The sequence below is a fragment of the Solanum pennellii genome, chromosome 4 (assembly GCF_001406875.1).
Source record: "Solanum pennellii chromosome 4, SPENNV200".
Classification (NCBI taxonomy): Eukaryota; Viridiplantae; Streptophyta; class Magnoliopsida; order Solanales; family Solanaceae; genus Solanum; species Solanum pennellii.
Window position 1 is genome coordinate 2,933,459 of NC_028640.1, and position 17,106 is coordinate 2,950,564.

At 36.0% G+C, this 17,106-nt stretch overlaps 3 protein-coding genes across 4 annotated transcripts in view; 2 read left to right on the forward strand and 1 right to left on the reverse strand.

The window, feature by feature from the left end:
• Positions 1 to 185: 185 nt before the first annotated feature.
• LOC107015957 (hsp70 nucleotide exchange factor FES1) lies at positions 186 to 5,425 on the forward strand. 2 transcript variants are annotated; one of them, XM_015216411.2, is made up of 8 exons: positions 186 to 446; positions 1,099 to 1,190; positions 2,756 to 2,906; positions 3,433 to 3,560; positions 3,700 to 3,858; positions 3,938 to 4,123; positions 4,721 to 4,912; positions 4,991 to 5,425. In XM_015216411.2, exons 1-8 carry the CDS (start codon positions 245 to 247, stop codon positions 5,009 to 5,011), a joined length of 1,131 nt encoding a protein of 376 aa, XP_015071897.1. In that variant the 5' UTR covers positions 186 to 244; the 3' UTR covers positions 5,012 to 5,425. The 2 variants fall into 2 exon arrangements, with proteins under 2 accessions (XP_015071897.1, XP_015071898.1); XM_015216412.2 differs by having other exon boundaries at positions 5,018 to 5,425.
• A 678-nt stretch (positions 5,426 to 6,103) lies between these two features.
• LOC107018064 (serine/threonine-protein kinase Aurora-3) lies at positions 6,104 to 9,424 on the forward strand. The gene is made up of 6 exons (XM_015218428.2): positions 6,104 to 6,375; positions 6,605 to 6,847; positions 7,485 to 7,580; positions 8,658 to 8,872; positions 8,948 to 9,020; positions 9,163 to 9,424. Exons 1-6 carry the CDS (start codon positions 6,238 to 6,240, stop codon positions 9,259 to 9,261), a joined length of 864 nt encoding a protein of 287 aa, XP_015073914.1. The 5' UTR covers positions 6,104 to 6,237; the 3' UTR covers positions 9,262 to 9,424.
• Positions 9,425 to 9,872: 448 nt separating this feature from the next.
• LOC107018063 overlaps positions 9,873 to 17,106 on the reverse strand; it is a 9,897-nt gene continuing 2,663 nt past the window's right edge. Inside the window, exons 4-12 of the mRNA XM_015218427.2 lie at positions 16,818 to 16,984; positions 16,561 to 16,735; positions 14,219 to 14,280; positions 12,322 to 12,403; positions 12,017 to 12,074; positions 11,706 to 11,806; positions 10,671 to 10,754; positions 10,509 to 10,579; positions 9,873 to 10,295 (exon numbers count right to left, since the gene is read on the reverse strand). Coding sequence (XP_015073913.1) covers positions 10,187 to 10,295; positions 10,509 to 10,579; positions 10,671 to 10,754; positions 11,706 to 11,806; positions 12,017 to 12,074; positions 12,322 to 12,403; positions 14,219 to 14,280; positions 16,561 to 16,735; positions 16,818 to 16,984 — 909 coding nt within the window. The 3' untranslated portion in view covers positions 9,873 to 10,186. The remainder of the gene's footprint in view (positions 10,296 to 10,508; positions 10,580 to 10,670; positions 10,755 to 11,705; positions 11,807 to 12,016; positions 12,075 to 12,321; positions 12,404 to 14,218; positions 14,281 to 16,560; positions 16,736 to 16,817; positions 16,985 to 17,106) is intronic.

Genomic DNA, 17,106 nt, shown 5'->3' on the forward strand with positions numbered 1-17,106 from the left:
TAAAAAAATGACTAAAATTTTAGTTGAATGTTTTTCTTTTTTTTTTAATTTAAGCATATACTTTTATTTGAAAAAAGAATATCTAACAGTGACAAATAACAGCCACGTGGCGGCTTTCAATTGGTCAAATCTGTTGGATTTACGTAATATACAATTTTATTTTTTTCTCATTTAGAATACTACTATATAGTATTAAAACAAATAATTTTTAGAGAGTAGAGAAAAAGCTCAGTAATCAGCAGCAATGGCGATATTCATTTTCATAGCAGTTTTCATGGTGGTGTTAATTGCAAATTTTGCAAGTAGTGAAGTAGCTGCAAGTAGTGTTGTTGTTGTTGGGTCTAGTAACCCTAAGGAGGAAGGCAATAAATTAGTTATGGTTCAAGAAGAGGAGGATATGGATGGTGGATTTTCTTCTTTAGATGGAATGTTACAATGGGCTATAGGTACTTTACTTTTTTCTCAAATCTCCTTTTTGAACTTTTGATTTTGAGATGTAATTGTGAAAGGTTGAATTAAATATTTTGTTCCTATGTGTCTATGGTAGATAGGAAGGTGTGGAGGATGCAAATTGGGATTATAGGCTTATTTTTGTAGTTGTTTTTGTTATTGTTTATTGAACTTTGATAATGTCTTTTTAATAAACTGTTTGTCTTGAGCTGAATGTCTATCGGAAACAATAGTTGTAGCTCACTTTTGAGTTAAAGGTAAGGTCTGTTAGAGTGTCCGCGTACGCTCTACCCGACTAAATTATCCTAGGATACCAAGATTTGGACTTCATGGCGTTGTTTGGTTCGTAGACAAATTTATCCTAGGATACCAAGCTTTGAACTTTGTGGGGTTGTTTGATTCGTGAAGTAAGTTATCCCGTGATACCAAGTTGGATGGTATAAGGTGGGATATCCGGTACTTATGTTGGTGGAAGGTAGAAAGGGAGCAAAGATTTGAACTTTATGGGGTTGTTTGGTTTGTGTACTAAGTTATCCTAGGATACCAAGATTTGAACTTTATGGGGTTGTTTTGTTTGTGCACTAAGTTTATTATACAATTATGTTTACCCATGTGTAATGATTTGGTTTTGTTCTAATACATAAACAGGGCATTCGGATCCTGGAGTACTAAAAGAAAGGTCAGAAGTCGCTCAACGCATGTCTCCGGAGGAACTAAACAAACGCCAAACTGAATTGAAGGTACGGTTAACGAGCTTGTGATTCTTCCGTTGTGTCTTCATGTTTTTGATAACACCCCCAACTTGCACTAGCCACTAGCATAGGTACATGATAAATCTGTCCACCAAGGCTTACACAAGATGAAAAGAACCAATACCCTTTCTTGCCTAACATCTACATGTATAAAGTATTGAAAAATATTAGGGAAACTTGAGAAATGAAGTATTGAAGGTAGAGTGTATTGCTGCAAACAGATGTAGGTAGGATTTGGCGAAATGAGAGTGTAACTTGATAGAAAAATGAATGAATGAAGCTTTCAAGTAAAGTTGGTTGGAGCTGAAGAAGCAGAATTTGCCTCATCTTATCGTTATGCCTCAATTTTTGAGCTAATATTTTAGTATTCAACTTCCCTCTGTTGAACATTTTCAACTTCTTAATCTTCAACTTCATTCTGTGGAACATAACACGAATGTGCAACTCTAGAAAGCTTGCATGTCCAGCTCCTACAAGATTCACGAGATCACTGTTAGCCTTCTCCTAGTGTAAGAAGGAAATAGTTCCTGGAAGATAAAATAGAAACTTTATTATGAATACATATCTTAAAACTTGGCCTTTGACTAGGCTGATCTCAATAGTCCTTGCATGAAACACGTGCGTATGAACATGTCTCTAAAGTAGGAAATTGAGAGGGCTTCGGATGAAGCTTTTGGTACTTGCTAAATTGTAAAGAATTAGAAGAAGATGAATTCAAAATTGTAGATGCTAGTGGAGTGTGTATACGGTTATTTTGGTGAATCTCTTTGATTTTCTTCTTCTATGTAAAATGTCCATTGTACTGTTCATGATCCATGTCAGCCTATGATCACTCAATTTTATTTGTCGTTGATACATCACATAAGAAGCCACCCAATGCTGACCACCATTTATTTAAATGTTGAAACAATTCCATTACGATGTAAGAAAATGCTTATACATGTAGGGAAAATCCAAGCTCATAGAGTTATATTTAGAACCCAATTAAGGGACTCTAGCATCTAATTTAAGCACGGTTTCTCCTACTATTTGCTTGATTTCTTCTTGCATTGCCAATTTGCATTGGGATAAAGGAGGGGAGATTTTGTCAAGTAGTATGAGAAATTATCTTGTTTCTTCTCTGATTCCATCAGTTCTAACTACAACCACGTTTTGGTCTTTAGAATAGAAACTAAAGTAAAATGTAGTTTTGTGCTACTTGTTTGTCTCTAAATTCTACTATGGTTGATATAGTTGACGAAGAATCCAATTTTTTTTTCAGACCAATATTTCTGTCTATCTTCCTTGCTTCTTTGTAGTTTAGTGGTAGTTTTAGGAGTGGGCACTGATAGGACATAAGTGAGGACATCTCGTCTGTACCTGTGTATCCTTTTTGTTTCACTTTTTAACTTGCTTTACATATTCCCCCCAAAAAAACAAAAAAGTAAGAAAAGAAACGAGGAATTATTTTTCCACCTCTTGCAATTGTATGAAACGCCAAAGGTTCCTTTTTCTAAATATGATTTTGTTCTTCAGTTGGGTTTTCATACATTTATATGTTGTTTCTTCTCCAGGAACTGATGGAGAAGCTGAAAATGCCCTCAGATGCGCAGTTGATGCTGATTGCAGTTAATGATTTAAATAATTCATCCCTACCTCTGGAGCATCATCTCCGTGCCTTAGAGGAGCTGTTGGTACTTGTTGAGCATATTGATAATGCAATTGGTATGTATAGTTCTCAGTACTTCTTTTATTACAGTCTTACAGATGTTTGTTTTTGCCTCTTTTGGTTTTGGTTTTATAACTTCTGACACAATATCAACATCAACAACACACCCGGTATAGCCCCACAAGTGGGGTCTGGGGAGGGTGAGGTGTACGCAGACCTTACCCTTAACTTTGTGAGGTAGAGAGACATGACACCTGACTTCATATCAACTGTAGTAATTCATTAGCATCTATATATTCCCAATAGACACGCTTCCAAGACCTAATAAGGCTATAATCAAGTCTTTTGGAGGCTCGAACTAGAAGAGCATAGAGCTGGCCTCTTAGGAACTATAGCACCCTTTCTTGATCTTGGTTTTTGAAGCTTCTCAATGATGCTTATGTGTACTTGTTAATGTCTTGAGGATTCATCAATAGTTTTTCTTTATACAGGCATCAACCGATTTCTCACCATTCCTTCATTTAAAGAAAGCATTGAATGCACATATATACTTTCTCAATGCTACACGGTTTTTATTTTCAGATCTGCAGAAACTTGGAGGCTTCAGCATACTTGTAAGAATACTTAATCATTCTGAACCAGAAATAAGGACTGCTGCGGCATGGGTTCTTGGCAAGGCCAGTCAAAACAACCCCATTGTTCAGAAGCAGGTATTGGAGCTATGTTTTTATACAAGTTCGGTCTTTAATGATTTAGTTTCTTTGTCGCTTTCATGTGTGCAGTTTCTGTGTTTATATTCTAAATTTACTGGCTATTGTATTGACGCTGTGCAATGACTTTGGCATTCAGGTCCTGGAACTTGGGGCATTGACAGTGCTGATGAAGATGATGAAATCTCACACCACGGAAGAAGCTGTAAAAGCATTATTTGCTATTTCAGCACTAATAAGAAATAACATGAATGGCCGAAGTTTGTTTTATCAGGAAGCTGGAGATACGATGCTTCAGGTGATCCCACTGAAGATTGAGTCTAGTTAGAACTCGTCTACTGCTGCAGTGTATAACTTCCTTCTGTCGTTGTACGCAGGAGGTTCTTAGCAATTCAAATCTGGATATCAGGTTGCATAAGAAGTCACTGTTTCTTATTGCTGATTTAGCCGAGAGTCAGCTGGAAAATGAGAACACAGCTGAGGTTTCCTTTTTTAGCAATCGATTGTTACTGAAGGCCATCGTTGATTCAATGGCATCAAGCGATCTTGATCTAACAGAAAAGGTTTGTGTAGTCTTTAGTGTGAATGAACATTAATTTCTAAAGTATCTTAGTAGTCTAAATTTCATATGCACGATCCCTTAGGTTTTCAAATATTAGAAATGATTCTCATCCTCAGCAATTTTGGCCTGACCTTTGTGAAGAGCAAGTGTCGATGGTCTTTTTACATTAAAATCCAGAGTTGCATCCGTCATGAGTACATCCGTATACCTCCAAAGTTTTAAATGTCTCTCTGTAGGATTATCCTTTTTCTTGACTAAATCGCCTACTTTCATTTTTTGTAAGTGGCTATATCAGTCTGTTGTACTGCGGTTTGATGGTGGAGTGTTGGTTAGATGGGAGAAGTAATTGGTAGAGCGATGTCTGATTAAAAAATTGATTGACTTTGTTAGGCAGGTCTTTCGAACAACATATAGATTTACAACTTAATAAGGTATATGGGCACATAAACTTGTTTTATTTGGACAATCCCGCGTATCTTTCATTACATTTCCGTCCTCAATACATTGAACACGGCCCTGTAATACAAAATATTGCCCTGCATATGTTGGTGACATCTTTAAAACGTCTATTATAGGCTTGACATTGCTTTAACTGCAGGCCCTTTACGCAATTAAAAACATACTACTACTTAGATCGACTGAAGTTCAACTCTTCAAGGACTTCTGTAAATTGAACGAGGTACTTGAGAGGACGAGGCAACAGTTGAATGATCATAGTGAAGAATACGCAATGGATGTGGAGAGTCTTCGAAAAGAAGTTAACCTGACCTTCCTTCAAAAGCTGAATGAGGTAACAGAACCATTAACGTAGATTTCTTTTCATTTGAACTAGAACTTGAACTTGGATTGCTAAAACTCAAAATGACAGGTTACACAATCTGCATTATGATGACAGTCTCTGGCTTGATCTGGGTTTTGAACGTTATACTGCTTGCATTCTACTCTATTAGAAAGGCGCGGAAGTAACCAAGTGGATCGTGATATCTTCATCATCCCACGCCTTTGTTCATCTGGACGTGGACTCGCAATTGGTACATCATCATCTGCTTAGGACAACAGTAATGTGAAATAGATAACATTATGAGCTGACGACGACTTGCGCTGATTTTATAAGTGTTATACTACTATTTAAGTTATAGCCAATTTTGTTGAATATTTAACTTTTATCAATCTTGCAAAATTGATAGCAATGTAATGTATGTGATGAGAAAATCAATTTTGTGGAAAGACCAATATTTTCTGCTTCTACAGAATTTGTATCAACCTTTAAGAGAATATTCAATTTTCGACGAAATTACTCATGTATCTATTTCACATGAAAACAAAGGGAAAATTGCGCGTATAAGCAGAAATATAATAGTCAATTAGATAACATAACTATGATTTGTTATTATTATAATTTGCGACCTACTTTTAGATATAATTATGCAGATTATCTTTTAGTTTTTGTATAATTCGCATGTTTGTAGAATTTAGAGTTATGTATAATATACTTTGTATAACTTTTGTACAATGCAATTCTATATAATATGTACAACTGTTTACACTTGATAGGTTTGTAATTGTATGAATTTATTATTTTGAGTTTATACAAAAATAATTGAATTACACAAATTCACTCGCAAATTATACTGTAAATTATACAAATGAGGTAAACTTAAACTATAGCTATAGTCCGTAAATATGAAAATTGTAGCGATAAAACATAAATAAATTTGTTATTGTGACTATTTGTGAAAGTTCCCGAAAAGACAATGATGATTATATTTTGTATGCCTATTTTATATAGGCAATTAAAGGTTGTCAACCATAAAACTATTTCATATATATGAGTCACCTTTGCCAAACATGACTTTAAATTTGAATGTTTAAAATTGAACTTCAAAATTCAAAAAACATTTGAAAATTTTGAAATTTTAATTTCATGGGTTTATAATATACATATTCTTAGATGGGTAAAGTATCTTATATTAGAGCATTAATTAAAAACTACTACTAATCACATTACTTATCCACTTAAACATATTATTATCATCTCCTTAATTAACAAATTTTGCTATGTTTAAACCTTCAAAACAATCACCAAATTGAATTTCTTCAAAAACACCAACAAAAATGGCTTCCAAATCTCTAAAACCTCCAAAACAACCACCAAAAAACCCTAAAAAACAATGGTCCCTGAACGATTTCGAGATCGGAAAACCCCTCGGAAAAGGCAAATTCGGCCGTGTATACCTCGCCCGCGAAGTTAAGGTAATTTGAATGAGTAATGTTTTTCTACGTTCTCGTTGTTTCCCGATATGCGCATTAGACTCAGGAACTAATATGAGTTCGGATGAATCTGATAGTTTTTGCATAAACAATGTAAATATTGTGCTAGTATTAGATGTAGAATTCAGAAAGTTGAAATTTTAGTTTTGTTTGTTTATTGGATTATTTTATTAGAAAAAAAATCCAGAAAGATGAACTTGAATTTTTACAGAGTGGATTTATAGTGGCGTTGAAGGTGATATTCAAGGAGCAAATAGAGAAATACAGGTTGCATCATCAGCTTAAGAGGGAAATGGAGATTCAAACAAGTCTTCGTCATCCCAATGTATTGAGGCTATATGGTTGGTTTCATGATGAGGAGCGGATTTACTTGATTTTGGAGTATGCTCATCGCGGTGAGCTTTATAGGGAGCTAAGGAAGACAGGTCGTCTGTCTGAGAAACAAGCTGCCATAGTATGTCACATCCTATTGCTTGCTCTCCTCATATAAGATTTGAAACAAAAGCATTTAGTTCATTTGCAGTATTCTGATTTGTTTATGTAATTTGTTATGAGCATATATTCATTGATTCTAGTGTTAGAGAGCTCCATATTATTGAATGAAACGGGTACAAATGAAGCGAAATGGATTATGGGATTCTCATTGCTGTCTCAACTAGCTTGGGATTGAGGTGTAGTTTTGTTGTTTAGTTGTGAGTTTTTAAATTGTTTCAACTGATGGCCTCTTCCCCCGAACCCAAACAAAGAGGATAGAGATTCAGTTCTTCCGTTATCTATCACTATATGACATTAAGGTATCGTCTACTTGAAAGATGGTGCAATTTTGGGTTGCATTTGTATCAGTTGGTGTTTTTTCATTTTCATAGAGTCTTGTTTATGTTATTTCTTCTGTGCTTAATGTTGAACAATGAACTAATGTTATCGTTACTATTTGTCCTTTTTATGACTCCAGCGTTTATCTGAAAATTGTTTATGGAATAGTCGAACACATAGTTACATTTATGTAGAAAACATCATTTAGTGTTCAACTTCTTTCCTGTTGCTTTAGGTTTGTTCTTTGACTTTTGATACTTCGGCTGTTTCTTTTGTAGTATATTGCAAGTCTCACACAAGCACTGGCATACTGTCATGAGAAGCATGTTATTCACAGGGACATAAAGCCGGAAAACCTGTTACTTGATCATGAGGTAACATCTTGATAACTTACTGTCTTCGTTTGCCACGTCTGCTAAGTTTTATTAGCACCATCTCCTAAAAAGAAGAAAAAACACACACTATATATATGGCTAATTTGGAAGGTTCATAACACTATAGATCAACTCGAAGGTTCACGTTGCTTTGAAATTTATCTTTCCTCTTTAGTCCCGACTCTCCTGAGGGTCGAACCTTGAGAGGTCATTGACCTAACCAGATGTAGGTAATATCCTTCATAAATATCTTTCCTGTAAAATTCTATCAGCTTCTGTTTTTTTTCACGGAAAAGGAAAAAGCAGTAGAGCTTCTTGGAGTGTTGACACTTTTAGTTGGTGCAAAGCTTTGACACCGTAGTTGTCTAGGCGACTTTAACTGCTGATTGCTGATTGAATCAGCCTATTGAACAACCTTCAAGAGGCTCTTCTCTGATAGTCTTGTTTCTAGTATGTCATTGCCTATCTTTTGTTGTTGCATTTTCTGTTAATTTACAAAGGCTGGAAATGCTGCTTTGTAATCTTTCTACTGTTATATAGAATCCTTTCGATTTCACCTCATGTCGCTGTATAACTAGGCTCAAGTGAAATAGCGACCCTCTGATTCTTTATTAATTTTGGCTAAAGTTGTAAATGCCTTGAGATATTAAGTTCTACATATGATTCGTCATTCTGACAATCACCAGAGCTTGCATTATCTATCTCGTTTTGTTTCGATGTAAATCAACCTGGTCTAGAAAAAAATGTCTAAATTGTAAAATTCACTACCTTCAAAAGATAGGCTAGTATATTTAAAATAATTTGCATGTCTTTCAAACCATTATTTCATAGTTTAATGACAATCGAGATCAAGGGAGTATATCTGTAGATGTATCCTAATAAAACCATATATATCAGAGCACTTAGGATGGTCCTATTAAGATAATGTATGTAATGTTAGCGCGTAGGTCTTTTATGGGCGTCCCAATTAGAGCTGGATTTGATTGTCCAGCAACTGCAGCTAAAACCAACCAGGGAATTGTTGACGTGCTGTATCGTAAGAGTAAAATATTAATTAGATTATCACATGAAATGCAGGGCCGCTTAAAGATTGCAGACTTTGGGTGGTCTGTACAATCTAGAAGCAAGAGACATACAATGTGCGGAACTCTGGACTATCTGGCACCAGAAATGGTGGAGAACAAAGCTCATGATTATGCAGTTGACAATTGGACCCTGGGGATCCTTTGCTATGAATTTCTATATGGTGTGCCTCCATTTGAGGCCGAGAGACAGACCGACACATTCAGAAGGTAACAATTCTTCTGCTTCTTTTCATACTATTACTTGGAAAATCAAGATGTACTACTAACTCAAGAGTATTATAGAATTATGAAGGTAGACCTCAGCTTCCCTTCAACACCTGATGTATCTGCTGAAGCTAAGAATCTCATTAGCCAGGTATATTGATTAGTCCTTGTCTATGCAGTTGCAGAACATTGACGCAACTGCATGAGACTTAAGGGTGGTTAGTTGAACACCTTTTGTATAATACTGTGTATGGCCACTGACTGCACCCCTTTCTGATGGTTTACTTTTGCAGCTTCTTGTGAAGGACTCTTCTAAAAGGCTCTCTCTTCAAAAGATCACGGAGCACCCTTGGATAATTAAGAATGTCACATCACATGACACTATAATCTGAGTCTCCTCATCAATTTGCATCGGTTAGTTAAAGCCCGGTTTGTTGTTTCAACTCTTTTTCCTATTACATAATATGAGATGTAATTGTCTTGATTTTAATAGTTTGTATCAGATGGAAGTGACATTGATATAGTTTCCTATAATATTTGTGCATCATTTATATACATGCTATCTGTTTCTTCCAGCACGTCTCTTAGTAAGTCATGTAGCCTTTAGAGCCATGTGTGGAAACTCTCTGGTATAGGTGGCTTTTCTAATTTCTAAAGGTTGGAGACTAGTTACAAACTTTCTAAATCCCACATGCTCAACAATGGATCGCGGATATGTAGTTCTTTGTGCTGAATTCACTCTTCCATGTTCGTGGTCCGAAAACAAAGAAAGGTCTTTCAAATCAAAACTCAATTTTGGTTCATTATCAAGTTCATTGATTAAAGTTAAGAACTCGTTAATTTGCAAAAGAAAATCAGGATTTGACTGAAAAAGAAGCAGGGCTGATCGTCATCAACGAAGAAGAATCCTTCTAAATCATTTCATGTCGGCAAGGGATGCATGCTCCTTCAAGCATCTGAAATACGACAGGAATGAAACAGCGATTTTCATATTTGCACATGATGAATGAAAACATAGATGGGCACTGAAAAGTACTAGTGATGCATCATACAAGGAATTTTTCAAGAAAAATGAGCATCTTGCTATCCTCAAATTTATCTCACTAGGGGTTGATGTTTCTTTACAATCTTATACAAGCAAACTCTTAAGGACTTTGATAAGCTCTAAACCCCCCCTTCTCTCAGTAAAAACAATGTAATAGACGTTAAGTTACAATTAAAAAAATACATCTTTAAACTTTTTGAGTATAGAGGGAGCTAGGTTCTACAACATAATCCACATAGAAATTGGTTGTAAATCATCTTAATCAGAATCAGCTACTGTGACTGGCATCTCTCCTCTGTTTCCTGTGTAGGAAGGAACTTACGCAGAGAGCGGTACTGCAATCGAACATTCTCACCGCTGTCCATAATCTTAAGCAAATACCTGGAGAAATTGAGAAGATCATTTTAGCGATCCTTAAACAAGGAGAACCAAAGCATACTCAATTGTTATTAAATGATGGCTTAAGTTTTGAGCTGTCAATTTAGATCATTAACATGTATTGCATGGATTATGCTGTGCGGTGTTAATGATCTAAATTGACATTCAAACAGCAGTAGATACGCAAGATATTAACGAAATGCTCAGGCAACTAACCAGCCATTAAGACACTGTGATGTGATTACAGCTTCCTTTCCAACAAATTTATCTGGTGTCCTCCGATTTCCCTGCACAGTTCCGCATTCACATTACTGTAATTCGGCGAATCCTTTTCTATAGATTCCAAGAAGTTAGAATGCACAGGCGCAAAGATCTCACCCTTATAAGAACTTTCTCATTCACTGAGAATGGATACTGAACACCTTTATGCGGTCCATTTTCAGAAGGAAGCTCACCATTCTCCTGGAAGAATTAAAGTAATGAGGATTTTTGAAGAATCACTCACAGGTATATTCAACAAAGATAATTTCAAATTTCAAACATTTATAGGTTCAATGAAGCAGGATATTTGCGATTTGCCCTAATCTAAAACAGACCCTAAATACGGATGAACATAAATATCACTAAATCCAAACTTTTTCCGAGGCCAGAAAAGGATAGCAAAAACTGGATAAGCCTTTGCTTTCCCTAAACCAACTATGCAATCTGCCAAATCTACCAAAGGGGAAATCCTTCAACAAGGTTTTGATTTCACTATCAAAAGAACAATATACAAATGAGAAAGGAACATAAACCATTATACCATGTTAAGGTACATAGTCAACATTATCATTTTCACTAGGTAATTTCCAAATATATAATCCTGTGCAGTTCAGATCTAACAAATCCTTCAAAACCCTTTCCGCATCGAGTGTCAATCCGACGCGATTTGGATGTGGGTGTCCGGTCCATGCTGGGTTCGGTCAAACTAGCTTGGGTACTTTGGACCATTCTATAGCCTAGAGCAATTTGTTATTATACGAGTTGACTTATAAAAAAAATATTACACAAAAAAGATGATAATTTGATAACTTCAGTTAGCTATCAAATATATACTTATATATGTTTTACATTGGTTCTTCCTTAAAAACCACCCATGATCCTATCCATATTCCTGAATCCTACAATTTAGGTAATGATAAACCCAACTTTTATATCTGCTACCGTATTGGGTGCCCACACCCATATCCGAGCAACATAGATTGAGATGGAAAATTATCCAGAAATTGACTAGGACATGTTAATTGTCATGTCATTGCATAAAAGTTAAAACCAGATTAAGATAGTTCCTTTTACCAGAAAACTAAAGAGAATGAGCTACTATGCAGTTTGGATGGACAAGTCTGCAGCAAAATGGGGAAAATCAAAGCTTACCCTAATGTCTCCCACTTCTTTCCGACGCTTTCTAAGAGCTGCATTGTGGAAAAGTCTTCGGTCATCCTCATGCTTCACTGCTGCAGCCGCAGTTCTCAGCACTGAAGATGAATAGTGTAAACCAGATGGCAGAATTCATGAGAAAAATCATTTAAAATTGAGTAAGAGGTACCAGAAGAGAATTAATTATAGTGTGTTGGGAAACAATTTTTTATAGAAAAAAAATGAAAGTCTGAAGGAGAAGATATGTATATAATGTATAAATAAATGAAGAGAGAGAGAGAGAGAGAAATAAATGAACTGGAGCTAACCGTGGTTAGGAATTAAGGAACCACGCTCAATTTCAGCATTGCAGAGGATACATCTTGCCTGTCATGATGAGATGAACGTGATTATGTTCTTGACTCATTCATCACTAACCCAAGAAATGAAGACAACAACATGAAACCAAAAAGAAAAATGATGCTAAAGCAAGAGTTGTTTTGTCCATGAAGCAGTTGCACCAATATCCCATGTATGGTTTGCTTAAAGTCTGTGGTAGCTCATACCAATTTATAATCTTCATTTTCTTATGAGAACAGATAAAATGGCTTGAGAAGAAGACAAAAACTCCTACCATATCAATAACCCTTTTCAGCATGAGACCACCAAAGGAATGTCCACATGAAACAAACATAGCATCTTCAAGGAATGCGCCACTGCAATGTTTCACATTGTAACGGTAAAGTAAATATTTTCCAGATGCAAGAAACTGTACACTAATAACCCATGCATATGCTAATATGAATCATGAATGGAGCTAGAAAAAAATACAGATACAAGCTTGGAATGGGGAGGGTGGGGGGTAAATACTACGACTATCAAGTTCAATTAAGGGGGCCACAAAAATTTCCAGATTAACACTTGACAAGGGAAGTTGAAACTAATATGCTTAGTCCAACATTCTGTGTACTGCAGCACACTGTTGTCATGCACTATTTAACTAGTTTAAGGGCCAAGGAAGAGTAGGAAATATAGCTTTTCTAGAACACAATATATTCCTACCTTTCCATAAGAAAACACAGATGCAAGTTCCAAATTTTTTATCCACTTCTTAATTCTATTCTAGTTAAGTCTCAGTACGGGATTGATGTGTTTCTTTTAATGCTTTAGTTGCTTTTAATGCTCGAGTTCCTCTCAGCCTCAAAATGCGTGAAGCTGCTAAAAATTTGCAAAATAGCACCCCAAATCATCTGAAAGCTTTATGCAATCTCTCAACTGTTATGAGACCCCTCACTTCTGCACATTCTGCAACATGTAATAGCTCTAATCTAAGTGATGTACATGCATTTAAAAATAAGCTTCACGGCTCAAGATGCAGCTTTCAATTGTTTCTTATATTTAGCCAAAGGCCTCTTTTTGGCTCTATTGATATTCAACGTTTTTCAGATCAGAGGGAACTCACAACAACTCAACTAACAGTGGTACAGGTTTTGACTTCTCTCTTATTGTTTTTCCTCTGTTGGAGGTTGGGGTTTGAGCTGCATGCAAGTTTTTAGACTTTTGTTATACTTATTTATTAACTCCACACGATTGAGGGTAGCAAAAAGTCTCTGTAAATATTTCCAGCATAAGAAACCAGAGCTAGCTCAGTTCCAAAAGAGTCGCACGCGTTCGTTCAATATCTCATAGCTCCTGTAACCAAACCACATTTCTTGTACGAATACCATGTGTAGAGGGAATACCAACTCTTTAGACCTTCTCAGCAGTTCTGTTTTGCAAGTGTAAGTCATCTATAATGTTATGTCTCTGTTAGTTTTACAGTTGCCTGGCATTTTTTCCTTCAAACATCCCTTATACCAATTCTTTAGATCATTTCAGTGGTTCTGTTTGCAAGTTTTAGGCATCTATATGGTCATGTTATGTCTGCTAGTTTTACAGTTGCCTAGCATTTTTTCCTTCAAACATACCTAATTCCTCTCCAGACAGACTGTATATAGTACATAGAGGAATTGGCTTCCATATATTTCTTTTGCAAGGGTAACATTGTAATTAGAATGACAGAGATATGCTTTTTTTATAAGAGCAGAGATTATGTACTTGTAAGAAAGACTCTAAGTCTTTAGTGGAGAACATGGGCCTGCTTTTGTTCTATAACGGTACCCTCTTGATACTGTTCATCACCAAACTTACTACATTTCATTAAAAAGAAAATGTTATCTGCATTATTTTGCTAGGAAATTTTTTAAGAAGATATACTCTTGAAAACTTCTGCAAGACCTTGAGTCAAACTAGCCAGCGTTTCTTAAACTTTGCTATAAATGGAAGTAAGGGATGTCAATTTATCAGGTTAAAAGTTTGAGACTAAGAAAGTATAAGATGTTTAATATACTCATGCAGTCAATTTATCAGTTTAATATACTCATGCAGTAAATATGCTGCTATATTCTCTTCTTTTTTTCTTGCAAGTAAATATGCTGCTATATTTAACCAGAAAAGAAGGAGAAAAGTCCATTTGACAAATTAAAACTTACGATAAGGGATCTGAAAGAACACTTCTGAGTGATGGTTCCTTATTTACATTGTCTCGGGCCACCTGCAGATCCAGGGCAAGAATGAGATGTCTTCTTATGTTGTATTCAGACCAAAATATCCATGGTCCAAATATTATGGTGTCAACCACCAATATAGGAAAGACATGCTAACATCAAGTGTTTTTGTTTCCACCACAAGAACAGTTTTCACTTTTTGTGTAATTACAAAAGACGTGTTATGTAAGGAGAGGAGTGTATCCAACTAAAGGTTCAAAAGTATCAAAAGAGAAGGTAATTCCAGGTCCAGTATGTAAAGAAGCAGACAAGTTCTACATTGATATTTCCTTTTTTAAGATTGTCTGTCACATATTGATCTTGACCTAGAATGAGATGTCTCCTCTTCTCCTAGAATGACATGTCTACATTCATGCTGCATTCAAATGAAGTTATTTCTGCTCCAGTTCATGTGGAATTGATCATTCAAGGTAAACAAAGAATGTCCATATTCCAAGGAAAATATTTGTCCAAGTAAAACTACATTGTGGTGCGGGAGTTGAATCTCAAGCTCAGCACGCAACAAGAGAGATGTGGAAAGAGAAAAAAACACGAGGTAGGGGACCAAATCCCCCTTGGTGGTCTCATGTTTTATGTTAGATGATTAAACATAAAGCATGATTAACACTAGATGCTTCGTTGAAATGAAGTTGAAGACAGTTGTTTCTTTTCTCTTTGGGATGTATCGGGTCACCTAGCACTGTCAATAAAAATTTTCAGGAATGGAATGGTTACGAGATGTGTGACTTCATGGCATTAAACTAATGAGTCATAAGATAAAACTCTGTTGCGAGAAAGAATGAAAGAGCGTAGACTTAGGAATACGACAAGAAACAGAGAACCAATTTGGATTTATGCCTGGTAAATAACGGAGGCTATATTCTTGGTAAGAAGAATGATGAAATTTTATTGCGAAAGGGAGAAAACTCCACATATTGTATTCATTGGTCCTAGAGAAAGCATATGATAGTGTCCATGAGAAGTCCTTTGGTGGTGATGGGGAAAAAAGGAATTCAGAATAATAATATAGATATCATAAAGGACATGTATGAAGGAGTCGTCACTAGCATGAGAACAGTGGTAGGAGATACAAGAGGTCCCCAAAACGGTATCGGAACAAGATTGTCAAAATGGAAATGTTACCAGGGTGTTATGTGATGGAAGGATGCTTACAAAGTCAAAGATAAGTTCTACAAAACAATTATGAACCACAATGCTATATGATAAATATTGGACCGCTAAAGTCCAACATATCCACAAGAGAAGTGTTGCAGAGATGTGGATGCTAAGATGGATGTGCAGTCATACAAAATTAGATAAGATAAAATTGACCACGTGTCAGAAAGTTCAAGTAACACATTGAGGACAAAGTGAGAGAAGGTAGCTTGAGATTGTTGGTCATGTCTTGTGTCAACCTACAGATGCACTTATTTGCAACTGTGAAACTATGCTTGACTAAAAGTGTTAAAAGGAGAGGAGATAGACCTAAAATCACATGAACAATTTCATTATAATTAATGCAGAATTCGGTAAAGATAAGGCACAATGGAGGAAAAATATTCCAATAGGTGATATTTACTAGTTAGGAATAAGTTTTAATCCCGTTAGAGGACTTCTATTATTATTTTGTTCCAGTCCGGTTAGAGGACTTCTATTATTATTTTATACTTATTTACATATATTAAATTATTTTCACTTTTACTTTTATTTCGCATGACGATACACGAATTGAGCATAAATGGAATAGTGAGGATTCATATAAAAGATCTCAACTTGTTTGGGACTGAAGCATAGTAGTAATTGTGAATGGTTACAAGATCAGGAAAGGGATGAAAAAGCTTTGAACGATCATTCTTTAGGTATGCTGGGTGCTACAGAGAGAAAGGAAGCAGAGGTGCACCTGTACAGTCGCTAAAATACAAGTACCTTAGATTCTAGTCATCTGGTGTAAGTTAATAGACGCATACGTGATTGACCAGAGCTCCATTGACGTTACCCAATTACTGGAGGAAAATGATTGTATAGGGTGTTTTGAAACTGACTACCACCATCTTAGTGCTGGTTATGCCATATTAACGAACTATTTTTGTACTGATCGGTAAAAAGAGTTGATAAAACTTGAGAGAAAAAGGAACATAATCTGATTATGAAGCACTCACACCTAAATTAAAGTTTTTACTCGGCGCAAAACCAAAACAGACCCCATAGCATTAAAACTTTGCAGAAAAAGGCTTTTGCCTGTGCAAAGAGAAACACCATTTGACCATCTGAAAAGAAATAGTACTTACATAAGCATTATCAGTATTGCTACAAAGCATGTCTTCCTCGGCTGAAAGGTCATCCATAAACTGGCTTACAGATATTGGCACGTAGCTATGAGGAATAACATGACCAGCAGCTGTAATCGGAGAACAATCCAGTATTGCATTGCTCTGAGGTATAAGCCTAAATGCAAGTGATGTCCTACAAGATGCAGCTGAACAGCTCAGTATTTGAGTAAACTGAATTTTGTAAGCCACTTAAAAGCTCAACAAGCCATGTCTACCTTCCACCACAAGTAGTGCCCACATAATTATCAGCTGAACCCCGGTATACGGCTGCAGGACGAAGACCGGCAGTAGCATGGCTGAGAGCTTTCCCAGTAAGCAATAGTAAATCCCCAGGAGTCAAGCCACTATCTGCTAGATACCAACGACCATTGGGATCACAAACCTAGGGATAAAAAAGAAACAAGCAAGGAAAATGACTGATGGCACAGAGGATCGAGAAAGGAGCTTTTTAAAAATATATATATACATAGAGAGAGAGAGAGAGAGAGAGAGGGGGGGGGGGGA

Coding starts and splice junctions, on each gene's coding strand:
- LOC107018064 (XM_015218428.2), top strand. CDS start 6,238: ATGGCTTCCAAATCTCTAAAACCTCCAAAACAACCACCAAAAAACCCT. Junction 6,376..6,604: donor ACCTCGCCCGCGAAGTTAAG/GTAATTTGAATG, acceptor GAATTTTTACAG/AGTGGATTTATAGTGGCGTT. Junction 7,581..8,657: donor ACCTGTTACTTGATCATGAG/GTAACATCTTGA, acceptor CATGAAATGCAG/GGCCGCTTAAAGATTGCAGA.
- LOC107015957 (XM_015216411.2), top strand. CDS start 245: ATGGCGATATTCATTTTCATAGCAGTTTTCATGGTGGTGTTAATTGCA. Junction 447..1,098: donor AATGTTACAATGGGCTATAG/GTACTTTACTTT, acceptor ATACATAAACAG/GGCATTCGGATCCTGGAGTA. Junction 2,907..3,432: donor GCATATTGATAATGCAATTG/GTATGTATAGTT, acceptor TTTTATTTTCAG/ATCTGCAGAAACTTGGAGGC.